Below are 15,557 nucleotides of genomic sequence, written 5' to 3' on the forward strand. Positions count from 1 at the left end.
GGCCCCTACCTGGCACGCCAACTGTCGGTGTTTTGGAACCGGGGGTCCCTCAACCAACGAGTGAATTTGTGCTGCGTGCCCCTAATCCTGGATGGTGATGCAAAGAGACACAAGGTTTATACTGGTTCAAGCAATCGAGGCCCTACGTCTAGTCTGAGAGATCGATCTTATGTTCCTTGCACCGGAGTGCTTATAGTAGGGGGTTACAAGCTAGGTGAGAGAGGGAGCTAGCCCCAGGTCTCGGCGAGGGTGGTGCGGGCTGCTTGAGGCGTTGTTCTCAAGCAGCGTAGAAGTGTGTAGTTCTATCGGTGTGTTCGTCTCTCTTTTTTCCTCCCCCTACGAGGCCCAAGTCCTCTCCTTTTATAGTTGAAGGGAGGACGAAGGTAGTACATGTATCACTATGCGACGTCGTGCCAATAGAAGTGGCACGTCCGAACCCTATGGCCCATTCCGGTGGCGGCGTGGCCGTAGGAGCGATCCGTCCTTGGAATACTGGAGCGGCGTGGTTGTCCCATCAGGTCCTGTGTGTCGTGGGAGCCCTAGGAATGTCTCGGAGCAGACGTGACGGCGAACGTGCAAGCCCTGGTGGACAGATTGTGCGTGAGGCCGAGGCCTGGTTGGTACCAAGGCTTGTACTGTGGTGGGGGGTCTCGGCAGGCATGAACCCCGAGATTGCCGAGGCCCCAGTGTACAGTGCCGAGGCCTTGCGCAGGCGGCGGGTCATGGGTGCAGCGTTTGGACACAGTGGCCGGTAACCCCCGTCATACCCTGTCCCAGGCGCTGATCGTGGACACAGTGCTGGGACACAGTTACCGGTAACCCCCATCATACTCTATCCCAGGCGCTGATCGTGGACACAGTGCTGGGACACAGTTGTCGGTAACCCCCACCGTGCCCTGTCCCAGCCGGTACGGCGCTGATGCGACTTCGGGTCGCATCGGCCATTCTGTGACATTGAGCCACTGTCCGGTTGAGATTGCGGGAGTGGTTGGAAGTATTAACGAGACATGACGTGCTGTCGGGAGGGTCGACCGAGGCGGGGGGTGACGGACCATGGACAAGCCGGCCCCGAGCGACACAGAGAATGAGGCCTCGCGCGAGATGGAGATCAGGCTCCTTGCCGAGGCCTCGCGCGAGAGGCCTCGCGCGATACGGAGAACGCGCTTCCTGCCGAGGCCCTCCGTGGAGAGCCTCGAGCAGGGCGGAGACGGCGTTCCTTGCTGAGGCCTTCCCTGGGGAGCCTCGCGTGAAGCGGAGTTGGCGTCAGGGTGTCGAGACCTCCTGCTCTATAAATGGGGGTGGCGTGTCCGAGCCCTGTAGCCGGCCACTGTTGTGGTATGGTCGATGGAGTGGCCCCGTCCTTGTCGTGCAGAAGTGACGCGCCGGTCATACTTGATCTTGTGCGTCGTGGGGCTCCAGTACAGCTTGATGTAGGACATGGCGGGCGACGTGCTGGTCATCATGCGATGATGTCGTAGGGAGCTGTGGCTCTGCAGATAGCGGGGCCGAGCCATCGTGGGGGGTTCGGCGGACATGGATCCTCAGGCTACCGAGCCCCTGAAGCAAACTGCCGAGGCCTTGGGGGGAATTATTGGTCCTGGGTACTGATTCCGAGGCCACAGTATCTCAGACGTGGCTCCCCACGCTGCATTGTTCTCGGAGCAGGAGTTGGCAGCACAGTGAGGCATGGGCGTCAACCATGTGCATAGTGGTTAGCACAGTGGCGGGTAACCTCTGCCCAGTCCTGCCCCCTGTCCCGTCGGCCATTCTGCTGTACTGTGCCGAGCATGCGGCCGATGTCAGGGGCAGCAGTTGGCTGAGTTAATGCGACACGATGTTTTGTCAGAGGGACGGGTGAAGGAAGAGGCAGCGGAGTGCTGCCGAGCCCGCCTCGCGCGAGACGGAGGGTCGGCGGCCCGGCTGAGGCCTTTGGTGGGGGATCGCTCGAGGTCAGCGGTGAGGGGGCCTTGGGCGAGTCGGAGAATCGGCCGAGGCCAGCGGTGTTTAGCTGGTTTCAACTTTTACGAAGTCTAAGCAGTCGTTTTTTGGTTCTTGCTTAGGGTACCCCTTCTCACTGTATCCGACACATCGCCTTATGATTTTTGTATCTCCATAACCAAAATAGCTATCAAGCTAATTCTTGCACTTGGAGAAAGATATTGAAGTATACTATTGTCCAGAATTTTCTCATGATTTTTTATCGTCCGAAGTCAGAGATAAAAGCTAAAGAGTGCAGACTGTTCCAAAAAGACAGGATAGAGGAAACAGAAGAATACCATAACCCAACAATTTATTTCACTAGTCCTTATACCTTAGGCCTATAAGCTAAATAAAATTATGGGAACACCCAACAAGATCATTGCAATCATTACAAAGATTCAAAACAATCATAAGTATAATAACAATTCAACAAGATAGTAAAGGTGCACAACTCAATCATTGACTTAACTTGCGATACTGTCATCCTCATTGTACTATGGGTAACAATCCTAAGACTCGTCTTTAGATTACGCAAGAAGGTGATGAGGGACAGTTCTAAAAGCATATCAAATCAAGGAGTGAAGATAAGAACAAAGGCTTAAAACAAGTATCAAGGAGGAGATAAATATCAAGGATAGATATATAGTAGAGAAGAAAATATCAAGATTTATAGAACAAGGATTTTATAATAATTTCAAAACCTTAAGACGACCAGTTTCTAACTAGGCTTGTGTCCTACAGTCAGCATTGCTTTGATACCACTCTGTAGCACCCCGCTTTAAGGGCAAAACCAGATACACACCATATGTGAGCCCAGAAAGTCAAATCTCACGTATAGCTATAAATAAGGATAATATCAATAGACAATGCTCAATATATACGTACCTAGTATAAAGAATATAACCTTGGATAGCAAACAGCGGAAAGACAATTCTGATCTTTAGGTGAAGACTTAAATTTCACAGGAACAACTGACTGGTTGATCACAAGCCTAATTTCTCCAAACTCTAGCAATCTGGTACCCATCTGGAATTTTTCCAAAGATTTAAAAAGTAAATCAAGCATAAGTATATGTCGTACTCAGCAAATATAACATGGGATTCATGAGGCTCAAAAGGCTGACACTAGTTTAACTGCGGTTAGCTTTTAATGATTGGGTGGCAACAAGTTTATCACAAGCCCATAAACACATGATCAGGTAAACATAGATAATGAAAAACATAAATAGTAATAATTAGTAAGCATCTCCATCATCAGTATCATCATCATTAACAATTAGTGATCATCTATTCCGTAAGGGTTCCAAGGCCGCTTGTGACCGTGAGCACGGCTGATATACCAGCTTTACACTCTATAGAGGTTGTACACTTTCACTGTGAGTCGTGATTTACCCTTTCACCCAAGGTCGTGAGCATCTTAACCCACTACCAAGGAAGGTTGGCAGGGTTCACTATGAAGCCTTTCAAAGGTTTGTCTAAAAAGTTAGGGCTATTAGATTCATTCGGTAAACAAATATGGAGCTCCCCTTTTCGATGGCACAATGACGCGCAACCTATACTCAACGGGACAGAGGTCGCACTATACCTAATTTGTCAAGTCATTCTTACGCCAATAAAGGTAACTACTAACAAGCTAGAAAAGGTTCTCATACTGAGCTAAAGCCAGAGCCATATAGCCCTCACAGTTGTACTGTAAGTCCCGGATGATCACTTATAGATAAGTCCTTAAGGAGAGGAATCTAGAGCACCATAGAAATAGCCCAATGCTCTAGCCCCCTTGTTCCATGTTGCTAAAAACATCTTTTAGTGTTTATTGCATATTACATTAGTCAAGTTACAAGATTATGGCTTTAGTTGAGCACTAGCATCAAACTATCCAATGCAATACCCCATATATATCAAGGCACAAGGTACAAAGTACTAGGAAATCCTTAGTGGCAGTCAAGGTAGACACATGCAGCATGAATTAAATGATTAAAGATGTATAGGAGAACAAGAAAGATCACATGCTATACTTGCCTTAAATATCGATCCTTCAGTAAGCTTTAATCTTCAACGTTCTTCTTCTTCTTCTTGATCACCACGTATATCTCACCGACTGGACAAAATTATAAAGCACCACACAAGCATCCATACAATCATTACATGAAGCAAATAATAGATCTAAATTAGAACAGTACACCAAACATAAAAAATAAGTAAAAGAGTTTGAAACACGATTCTACGCATCGCTACGAACACACAGTCGTGAGAGGCACGCTAATCGGAGCTACGGTTTGAAAGAAACGGCTACCGAAAGATCTACTCATAAAGAGAAAATATAAAACTATAAGCTTCATGTGTTTTAACTATATAAAAGATTATATAAATTGAATTAAGTCAAATTTAGATTTGAATTATAAAACTAAAGTAAAACAAATCATATTTTATTTATAAAATCTAGTTGCATAATTATTATTCAAGTTAGAGTTTAAACCATGAAATTGTAGAAATAGTGACATAATAAACATTGTCACTAATGTGTAGATCTCGTCGCTACGAATCTAACGCAACTTGAATGGGTCAAAACGGAGCTAAAACGTACAAGATATGAATTAAACAATATTTTTTTTAATAAAATAATAGATTAAATTTAACCTCGAATTTTAAAAGTTGAAACATACTTAACAGTAGTATGAACATGTAGATTATGAAATTATGAACCTAACGCAAGTTGAACGGGTCAAATCGGAGTTAAAACGGATAAGTTATGGCCTAAAGAAAATAGTGGCAAAACTATAATTAACTGAAAACGTATTTTGGATCTAAACCGATAAAACTATGCTTTCCAAAGAAGAAAACATAACATGTAAATACACTTTGGACCACGGGTTTGAAAACAGAAAACTGGAGGGGCTCTTTTTTAAAAAAAACAGGGACGACGGGTTGAGACTCAATTAGTTGTAATGCCCTTTTTGCAAAAACGCCAGCGAAGGGGTACGATCTAGTCCTGGCTCTTGATCTTGAATCGGATGGACGGAATTGAATCGACTGACGAGAGAGGACTGGCGAGGCCGACAACGAGGTTAGATGGCGGTGGTGCCATGGCCGGCAAAAGAAACTCGGCGACGAAACTCAAAAACGAACTACCAACCATGGGAAAATAAACGGGGAACACTAGGAGATGGAGGAGATTGCGAACTCACCTAGGGCAACCACACGGTCGGAGATGGCGTGCGGCTTGGCGGGCCGACGGCGGATGGCGGTGCTAGGTGGCGGCGTGGCTGCGGGCGCTCGAGCAATGCGAGATAGGGCCCGGGGTAGGCGACTCGGCGCGAGGCTCACTATTTAAGAGGCTGGCGCGGCTTGGGAAGCACGCAACCGAGCAAGGCGGGGCGGCATGGGACTCCCGGGCAGCGGCGATGGTGTCCCTCCCGGGTACAGCACGGGGAAGAAGACGCCCTGACGAGTGGGCCAGCGCGGTCAGCGAGAGGGAGGAGAGGCGCGAACGACGCCGACCTAGGCCAACGCGGCAGTTGGGCCGATGCGGGGGAAGCCGGGCGTGCGGATTGGGCCTGCGGTGGAGAAGGGAGAAAGAGAGGGGAGAAGGTGGGCCGGTGGGAGGAGAACAGGCCAGCGGGAAAAAGCAAACTGTGCCATGCAGGCCGAAAGGGAGAGAGAGAGGAGAGAGGGTTTTCTTTTTTCCAAATCTTTTTCTAATTTGTTTTAAAAATCAAATTCAAATGTAAACCAAATCAAATTCAAATATGTTTCCAAATATACATTTTCAACTCAAATAAAACGGTAATTTCGGTAAGTTTTCAAAAATAAATTTGACAATTTTTTTAAAGATTTTTTTATTTTTCAATTTCCTTTTCTTTTATTTCAAAGTCATTTTTAATTTCATTTGCAAAAAGGAATGTAAACCACTCATTCAAATACATCAAATGCAAGGGCATGTATGCACAAATATGTTGCTAAACCTTATGATGAATTTTAATTTAATGAAAAATTTTATTTTCCTATATTTTATGAGCACAAAATTCTAAATTAAATCTTTTTAGCTCTATTTCTAAAAATTCAAAAATTTAAGGTGTTACTAGGTATAGTTTGGTACGACAATGAACTTAGCGTACCATGGTTATCCGAGCAGCACGTGATAGGTTCCATGTAAGTCCACTACCTTAAGGATGTGTTTGGTTGGTTGGATTTATATGGATGGGATTGGACCATCCATGAATCACATGCGTTTGGTTGGATGAATCACTAGGACCAGTAAAACCTTGGATAGAGAATATACCCTTAGAAGCTGGATTTCATGGTTCGTAAAAATCTAACGAACCAGCTTATCCATGTCCTCTAATATTTATTATTAGTAAATAAATTTAGGATGATTAATATGTTATATTATTGGGTTAATTGAATCCATGCCATTATAATTTCTGCGATTCGAAGATCTGCCATTACTATTCGATTATTACGAACCATGCCATTGTAATACGCGCAAAATTGGATCAATGCTATGCCGTACACTAGAGACGCCTTTGACTCACCTTGACATCGGGTTTTTCTACTGTATAATCTTATGGACCATAATACCCCCACCTTCTTCCTTTCCCCTTCTCCCCGAACTCCCCTTCTCCGAGCAAGATCGGAGCAAGTTCATCACCGGCAGCCCGCTCCTCCGGCAGCTGGGCCTCCCACCTGCTTGTGCACCCGCCCACTACTGCCTTGCCGTCGTCTACCGCATCCGCGTTTGGCATCGCGGCGCCGGCGTTCGTGGTGTAGACCGGCCGACCGGCGGCACGGTTGGGCGGCGACCGATGTGGGAGCTCGTCGGGCGGCGCGAGCGCGGGAGCGTGTCGAAGGGCGCCGGCACCGGCATCGGCATCAGCGGGTCGAGGCGAGGAGCGCGTGGGGCTAGGCTGGCCGGCGGCGATGCTTGGCTGAGAGGCCACGGGGGCGGAGCGCGACGAGCCGAGCCCAGCCCAGCCAAAGGCGGCGCGGTTGGGCGGTGACCGATGTGGGAGCTCGTCGAGCGGCGCGAGCGCGGGAGCGTGTTGAAGGGCGCCGGCATGGGCATCAGCAGGTCGAGGCGAGGAGCGCGCGGGGCAAGGCTGGCCGGCGGCGACGCATGGCTGAGAGGCCACGGGGGCGGAGCGCGACGAGCCGAGCCCAGCCCAGTCAAAGGCGGCGGCGCTTGGGCACAGCGGGTGGAGCTTGGCCCGCGGCGGCTCGGCGCGGGGAGCGCCGAAGGAATGACGACGGCGGATGGCTGCTGATGCGCGCCCCCCGGCGCCGGCGTGGGTGGAGGCGGGCCCTCCCGCAGCCGCCGCGCTGCCGCCTCCGACAACGGCAGCTGCTGATGCGCGGCCACGGCCGCCGGCGTGGGTGGAGGCAGGGGGAGCGCCAAGGGATGAGTGGAGGAAGGAGAGAGCAAGGAGGGAGATGACATATGGGTCCCCATGTCGGTGTGAGTGGGACAAAGAGTTGTAGGAGGGCATTTGGGGCAATACGCAAATACGGTAGACTGCGCGTGGGCGCAACGACGCTCAAGACGTAGAATATGGCAGATCTCAGATTGATTAAAAATTGTAATGGTATGGTTCCTATATCGTAAATAGTAATGGCATATCTCCGAATCTCAACAACTGTAATGGTATGGATCCAATTAACCCATTATTATTACTTAATAATTATGATGGAGGATTAGTTTTGATAAGTGCTAATGCGTTCATTAGTGCATGTTTCGTGTGTTAATTAGGTTATTAGTTGTGTTAATTAACATATTTATGTTAAATTAGTGATTTTCATGGCAAAATTAGTATCAGTGCATATTTATTAGTATCTAATTAGTTGTTATTATTTTTAAATAATAGATATAATTAGATAATTATTCTAATCCCATCCACTTTCATCCATCCAACCAAACAGAAAAATGGCTCGTCCTATCCATTCAACCAAACAGAAAAATGGCTCGTCCTATCCATCCAACCAAACATGCATCATGGATATCCTTATCCCAATATATCGCCATATCCCATGCAACTTCGTCCTCGATCCAAACGCACCCTAAAGTGAGGGTTCTCGCCAAAGCGATCCATGATGAAGTCCAGGCTCCCAAAATAGAGATTCTAGCCTGAGAAGAACATCGCTCCGGCAGAGAGCACTGTTGCTAAAACGGATGCTGCCTTCGGGGTAGCGTCGTCAGCTCCAGCACCATCTGTGGCATGGACCATCGAAACTATGGAAATACAAATGACGCTCCCTTACCCGACGCGCCAATTGTCATGGGCTCATTACCACAATGAGTAATTAGAATGTCGTTATATGGGTTCCGGTGGCCTGATACTCAAGAGGCAAGTGGTTTATTCTGGTTTGGGTTCGCGCCCTATGTCCAAGAGGGATTTCCTGTCCAAGCGTTAAGAAAAGGGTTACAATCAAGCAGGGGAGAGAGATGTGTGATTATAGGTGAGCCAGTCGGATGGATCGGCCGATCCTAGCTGATTTGCTCTCTAGACTCTAGTTGTGTTCTTGTGTTGTAGGGGTTCGAGGGGTCACAGTCGTTAGACTCTAGTTGTGTTCTTGAGTTGTAGGGGTTGCATTCGAGGGGTCACAATCGTGAGTCACTAAGGCCCTGTTTGGTTGGGCTTTTGGCTTTTGGGCTTTTGGCCCCAAAAGCCCAACCAAAGGGGCTGCTTTTGGAGGGGCTTTTTTCAGAAGCAGCTGCTTTTCCGTAGTTCATTTTTGAAAGCTGAGTTGACCCTGCTTTTGGCTTTTGGCTTTCTGCTTTTCGAAATTGGTGGAATAAAAAGCTCTTCCATAGTTGTTTCAAGAGAGATAAAGATAAAAGGTATATTTTATACTTGTTTAACCAAACAGCTTTCAGCTTTTCTACAGCTCACAGCCCACAGTAACTTTTCCACAGCTCACAGCTCACAGCAGTTTTTTCCCACAGCCACAGCTCAACCAAACAGGGCCTAAAATACTTCACAAACATCATTAGTTATTTATTTGATTATCATTAATTTACCAAAACCCACGATAGGATTAGATGCACTTTCTAAAACTCAAATCCATCCTTTGAGCACTTTGTTTCTTTGTCAAGCTGGCAGTTTCGCATTTGTTACTCTAATGGCTTCTCTAGATGGCTAGGCATTGCCCATGAATCGTCCCGAGAGGTTTATGTCCTGTGTTTGGAAATCAGACAATCACAAAAGTCAAGCAGGATCAAAAGGACTTTCTTCACCCATAAATTGAGGCAGCCTCAAAATTAGGGCCTTGATTCTCAAACTTGCTCAAGGTGCCATCCAGGTCCAAAATGTATATCCCGATATCCAAAGGCCTAAACTCACTAATATACAAATAACTCTAACTTAATCTGTAGACAAGCTAATTGTACGTTCGCATTGCATCAACATGTGACTATGCGAGGCAAACATGCCATTATATCTCCTATATCCCTACCATCATGTAGGCTCCACATCCCTGCCATATCATCACATAATCATGGCAAACAGATTAAATAAAGTTATGGTAACTAGAATCTCACATGACATAGTTAAGTTTGGCGCCAGGTTAGCATCCAGTGAATGTTTGAGAACCAGCGGTGCATTTTTACTCTCGAAACCTGCAACATGCACCTTGACATAGCAACACGGTATATACCGCACTATTGTCATCTGCGGCAACCAACCAAAGGTAAATCGTTAGTACCAGCTCTGCTCTGACAAACACTTCCGGTGACAGCATTAACTAACAGTGCGATTCGCATGGTATTACATCCTGATGCAGGATACAGTATTAGACATCAGGGTCGTGCAGAACGACGCTCAGCCCTTCTATTCCTTCCTTTCCGGTTGCCTGCAGCTTGGAAATAGCCTCCTGGCGAGGAGGGTGGTCGAACTTGCAGTGCACACCGAACCTGCACGTGCTAGACCTCATGTAGAAGGCACAGGCCTCAGCGTCCTGCGTAAGCATCAGCACTGTGTTAACAAGCATGAAATTAAATCAACATTTGTAAACATAAACAGAAGTAAAAGGTCACAGAGATCTAGCTGAAAACAAGTACAAAAGCATTCTTTCTAGTGACAATGAATAAAGAGATAATTTCAATTGATGCTGTAACGTTAAGGGAATTCTGTCAACAGGAACATTTGCGTCATGCTCTTGTATATTTTTAAACCAGACACAGCATCAGTTTACAAGTTGAAATGCCAGCTTACTAGCAGATTGCTGGTTTGACATGCAAATTATTTTTGTCAACAAATTTAATGGGGAAAAAACAGTTTGCTGTAGTCCAATTTGGCAGAAAACATCTTATGCCAGCCAAGTACAGGCAAACAAAACGAAATGGCCAGATTAATTTTCCCAGGTGATGCAGTGGAAGATGTGGCATTCAAATCCCTCCAACGCCAACGCTTGGCATGACATTACTTTCTCTGGTTTTTATTCAAAAAGATCCAGTGTGCAAACTGAGCAAAATCAAGCTCGAGTCTTCATTCTTGGTTTAAAAACAGTGTTATCTCATAAGAATGATCAGAAAGTCATTAAAGTATCACAGACATGATATAACAGGATATTAGTTAGCACATAACATTTTACAATATGAAGCATCTAAGCTACTAGCAATAGTCTAGCATGTTACCTCTCTCCTTGGAAGGCCAAGTGTCACAGGCTGCCGAGGATCCCCGTTTTCATTGGAATGAGGTGCAGACCGGTCAATAGGGTGGTGAAACTTGCATTTCTGAGAATACTTGCAAGATCCTGTCTTCATGTAAAACTGCAGTACACAAAAATGCGAAAAAGGGCCAAAAGCTCTAAAATAAGCACAATAAATCGTGCACATAAAAAAAAATGAATTGGACATCTAAGGAGATGGCTATATTACATACATCACAAACAATTTCTCCAGGTCTTTGAGGATAGATCATTGGCACAGGTTCAACCTGTGTTTTAGAAAAGAAAGCGTGTAAATGTTATGTACATCACAAACACATTTGCCATTTTTAGACTCTTATTAGTCTCTACACATACCGGCACGTGACTTGCATGAAAATCAAAGCTTTGCAGAAAATTTGCAGCCGGATTTAGCACCACTGCAGGGACAATGGGAGCTGGAGAAGGAAGAGTAGCTTGAACCAGTGGAGCCATAAAAGCTATATCCACAACTGCACACGCAAAACAATATCATCAGAGGGGAGGGGGGGTAATAAAAAAATGGAGGGTCATAATGGTAAGCACTAATGATATTGTTAGAATGAAGGTGATAGGTACTAGTCTGAACATTGAAAATGGAATGAGAAACATTTTTGTGATTGCTGTCTGAAAATTTGTGGTATAAGGTCAAGATATTTTAGCATGACATTCAAAAACAGACATGATAATAGTTACAGGTGCAAGAAACTATCAATATCCTCAGAACCTAAGCTAATGAGTAAAAGATAATTCAGGAAAATTCAAAGTGATTATCATAACTTCACTGTATGCCAATCAGGTGTTTCAATTCGTAACAAAAACATAATATTAGAAGCTCTGGTGCCTTTTCTCTACGTAACACGGATACGCCAGGGAGGTGCCGTATCCCGTATCGGACACGTATCCGATACGGATACGCGGCCGATACGCGATGGACACGTGTCCGCAGAGTATCTGTTTTTTTTGTGAATATTGAGTACGTGAGCCGATACGTATCTGCCCATTCGATACGGCCCATCCCAACAAACACACGCGCACTCCCTTATCTCCCTCTGTCCCCGACGCCCGCACTCCCGCACCTTGTGCCGCCTCCAGCGAACATGCACGGTGACACCTCGTCCTGCTCACCGGCCACCGGCGACAAGCCTCCGCCCCCGCTCGCCGGCGATGACCCTCCGCCCCTGCTCGCCGGCCGCCGGCAACGTCTCTGCCCCAGCGACGTGGATCCAGGCATCCAGCAACCTTCCGTGAGTTCATCCCCTTCCCCGTTCTCGATCTACTATATTTCTGCAGTTCGCGACTTATTGTTGCTTGATTTCTTTGGTTCCCACTTCCTCTTCCTCTTCCTCTGCCCATTCTTTATGTACTCTGTTTTTGCAGTTCTTAATTTCTTGTTGCTTGATTTTCTTTGTATGCAGTGGATGGCGTCTCCAAATATGAGTAGATACTAGATGGCGGCTCCTTTTTCCATTCTTAATCTGCTCTGCAGCTTGATGTTGTGGATGAGGGAAACAAATGAGGAAAGAGGGAGTTGATGCGAGCCTGAATGCCATTTATTAATAGGAAAACATACTAATAGAACTTAAGTAGTTAAGTAGACTGCAATGTTTTATTGTTAATAGTTTTAATATGCATTATTATCTTTTTTATTTAAAATAGTTAAAACGTATCCACGTTTCGGATTTTTGAGAAAATTGCCGTATCCGCGTATCCGTATTCTTCCGATACTGATACGCGTATCCGTATCCGTGCTGCGTAGCCTTTTCTAGACTTTTAAGAACCTTTAATGTTTACAAGGTCACTACAAGCTATGCTTTCAGCATGATTTGTAAATGGCAAGTCTTCAACAGGGCATATATTGCAAGCTAAAGTGCGATTTGAATACAGTGAGGTTCCTGCTGATAGTTTCTCTATCCTTCTGGAAGTAACACAAATGGAAACAGAACAAAATGACCTATAGGATGCCATGACAATTTAACTCGACCAAATGATTAGTTATGAAAAGAACAGACCTGGCCGATCAGGATGGTTGAAGCGACAAATAGAACCATATTTGCAGCTGCAAAAGCACAAAAGGAGAAATGTCAGATCCCTCCAAACTTATATGCACAAGAGGTAAATTCTTAGCAATCCTTCTCGTGAAGAAGGTACCTGCCTGTCTTCATATAAAAAGAGCAATCCACTTCACCCTGCAATATGGGAGAGAGAAAATGTGTTGAGCAATACAAGCTATTTGGGTACAGTCAATGCTATAGTAATAAACTAAAGCGATATGTGAAGATACAGTAGCAGACATACTTTGGTAGATAGATTTTACTAAGAAATTGGAGTTGTTGAGAGATAACAATCTTTACTCATAAAAATCTTTTATACACCAAGTCTGGATTACTGACAGAATTTGCAGTAAGCATAGAACAGACTTTAACTTTACCTTTTTTGCGTATATTTTGCAACATATTTATTGATATGGTTTCCAAATAAAAGACGTGAATAAAACTCAAATTTACTGTATCTAGTGCTCTAGCAAATAAAAAAAGATAACTAAAGTTTACTGCTCTAGGTAAAGAACCATTTGGTAAATACATACTGGTCTTATAGGAAGCCCCTTTGCATTATGCGCCTCGGCTGGGGCAGTTGGTACATGTTTCTTTGCTGGAACTGAATCATCTGATGCACCAATGTGCGCTGCTGCATCAGTTGTTGCTGTATATATGGTTTCCTTTGCAATCAAAGGTGGCGTCTTAGTATCTTTTGGTTTTGGATGATTGAACTTGCAATTGGCACCAAATTTGCATTTGCCTGTTTTTACATAGAACTGAAATACAGGACACTCAAGAAATGAAGAACTGTGCCATGAGAAATAATAATAATAATTGACAGCAATGGAAGATCTTACCGAACAAACGGGTTCAGAAGGCCTCACTGGTAAGATAGCGCTATCAGCGATTAGTGACTGTTGCATTTCAGGAAAGCACAGCCATTGAGACTCTCACAAAGGAGTCGAAAAATTAGCAATCTAGTGAACAGATATAATTAACTTACTTCACTGTCTGTTCCTGTTGCTAATGCATTCACCATTTTCTTGGGATGGTTGAACTTGCATTTAGATTTAAACTTACATCTACTACTCAATAAATACTGCAATGTTGAGAACAATGCTATGAATATATCAGTCAGACAGATTCTAAAACTAGAATATGATATGCTTACAGGACAATCTGGTTCCCCTGGTCGCTCAGGATAAGAATCTTCAACATTCGGGACCTGCAAAAGGAGTTTAAGAAAGCCAGAAAGAGAATCAGTCAGACGATTACAAGACAGAAGGCACAGCTACATAATGTTAGAGATTAGCCCTGTTCGCTTGAACTTATCAGCCGGCTTATCAGCTAGAATCTACAGTATTTTTCTCTCACAACAAAACAGCTTCAGCCGGCTTATCAGAAGGCATCAAATATGACAAGGCAAATAAAAAAATAGCCAGGAAAATTTCAAAGAAGTTGATACAGAAACAACATTCCCGTGAAAGTGTACTTTTCTTTTAGCTAGGCGTGCCCCCATATGAGTTGTTGCTTTTGTCAATGTTTATCAGCACCTCAACTGATTAAGTATTTGTTAAATATTATTTAATGGGAGCAACAGCAAGAGTTGTTGCAGTGAGAATAAGGCGCAGGCACACAGCTTCGTAGAGCAGATGCAAATGTGCAAGGAGTCACTTGCCCAGCATGATGAGGGCCATGAGGCTAGAATAAATTTGAAGACTGGAGTCACTTAGTGTTTCGAACCAAAAGTGGCAAAATGGCAATGGATGGCATGCTAATGATGTTGAGCCTAAATGTCTGGCAGGACGGTGAGGGGAAAAAAACTGAGGCATGCAAAACAGCAAGAAAGAAATAGTTGGAGAAAAAAAAAGCTAGGCAAAGAGATGTATGTACATATGAATATGGACCATGGTTCTTACAGCAGTAAGGCAACGCATGGTATGGTGAGTGGTGACCCACCGGTCACCACCTCCATATCGCCTAGACACCCAAGGCAAGGAGATGCCATACACATGCTCGCTTCTCAAGAGAACAAAAATAATATAAGAAATATAGAGGGAAGATTGAATTTTCCTAGACTATTCCAGCCTGTCACCCTTTCTAGGTAGCCCCAACTCATGCACTTACTCTGAAAAGGATATACTGACATAATCCAAGCCCTACCATCCACTCACCATAATTGGGCACACCGCTAGCAGCAGCAATGCTATATCATCTTGCCAGCAGCAATCGAGCATAGTGACAGGCAGCATCAACAAACCCCGCAGGCCTATAACAACCCCTACCACTGTCCCTATCCAGATCAAATACCGCTGCTGCCCCACCCAGATTGACCACTGTTGGAGCCAGCAGGACCAGGCAGGGGAAAAAGAGGTTGCTTGGCCCTGCTGGTTCCCAATAGTCTTCCTCTCTCACTCACACTGCTTTTGGAAAGGCATCAGTGATGCCCGGGTCCCATGACTGCCCTAACGCCTAGCCACCTAGGTGATGACTTAAGAACCATGTTGTGTAGAGATGCAAACAGTAGGATGGTATTCATAAAGTTAACTATCTTAAACACGACCAATATTAGCCAGGGCGATAACTTAGCTGTACTGTTGAATAACACAGAGCAAAACTAGAGTTCCAATTTTCATGGAAATCATTAGGGCTTCTTTGGATGCAGTATCCACCACAACCCACGTGTGTTGGAGTGGATTGGGGGTAAGGGTGTCAAGAAAAGCAATTCAGAGGGGCATCATGGACAAGAGATGTGAGAGGAGTCAAGATATATGCATGAGATCGGAGGGGAAACGAACATCAGGAGTAAATTAGGAAATTGTTAAGTACCAGCCTGTCAATAACGAAATTAAAGAGATTGTTG

General features: G+C 45.1%; 1 protein-coding gene across 1 annotated transcript in view; it reads right to left on the reverse strand.

Moving 5' to 3' along the window:
* Positions 1 to 9,484: 9,484 nt before the first annotated feature.
* LOC136456236 (zinc finger CCCH domain-containing protein 8-like) overlaps positions 9,485 to 15,557 on the reverse strand; it is a 290,584-nt gene continuing 284,511 nt past the window's right edge. The window contains exons 2-11 of the mRNA XM_066456030.1: positions 13,866 to 13,920; positions 13,698 to 13,793; positions 13,552 to 13,608; positions 13,243 to 13,470; positions 12,807 to 12,844; positions 12,668 to 12,714; positions 10,995 to 11,128; positions 10,853 to 10,906; positions 10,606 to 10,740; positions 9,485 to 9,926 (exon numbers count right to left, since the gene is read on the reverse strand). Coding sequence (XP_066312127.1) covers positions 9,762 to 9,926; positions 10,606 to 10,740; positions 10,853 to 10,906; positions 10,995 to 11,128; positions 12,668 to 12,714; positions 12,807 to 12,844; positions 13,243 to 13,470; positions 13,552 to 13,608; positions 13,698 to 13,733 — 894 coding nt within the window. The 5' untranslated portion in view covers positions 13,734 to 13,793; positions 13,866 to 13,920 and the 3' untranslated portion in view covers positions 9,485 to 9,761. The remainder of the gene's footprint in view (positions 9,927 to 10,605; positions 10,741 to 10,852; positions 10,907 to 10,994; positions 11,129 to 12,667; positions 12,715 to 12,806; positions 12,845 to 13,242; positions 13,471 to 13,551; positions 13,609 to 13,697; positions 13,794 to 13,865; positions 13,921 to 15,557) is intronic.

Source organism: Miscanthus floridulus, chromosome 6, assembly GCF_019320115.1.
Source record: "Miscanthus floridulus cultivar M001 chromosome 6, ASM1932011v1, whole genome shotgun sequence".
Lineage (NCBI taxonomy): Eukaryota > Viridiplantae > Streptophyta > Magnoliopsida > Poales > Poaceae > Miscanthus > Miscanthus floridulus.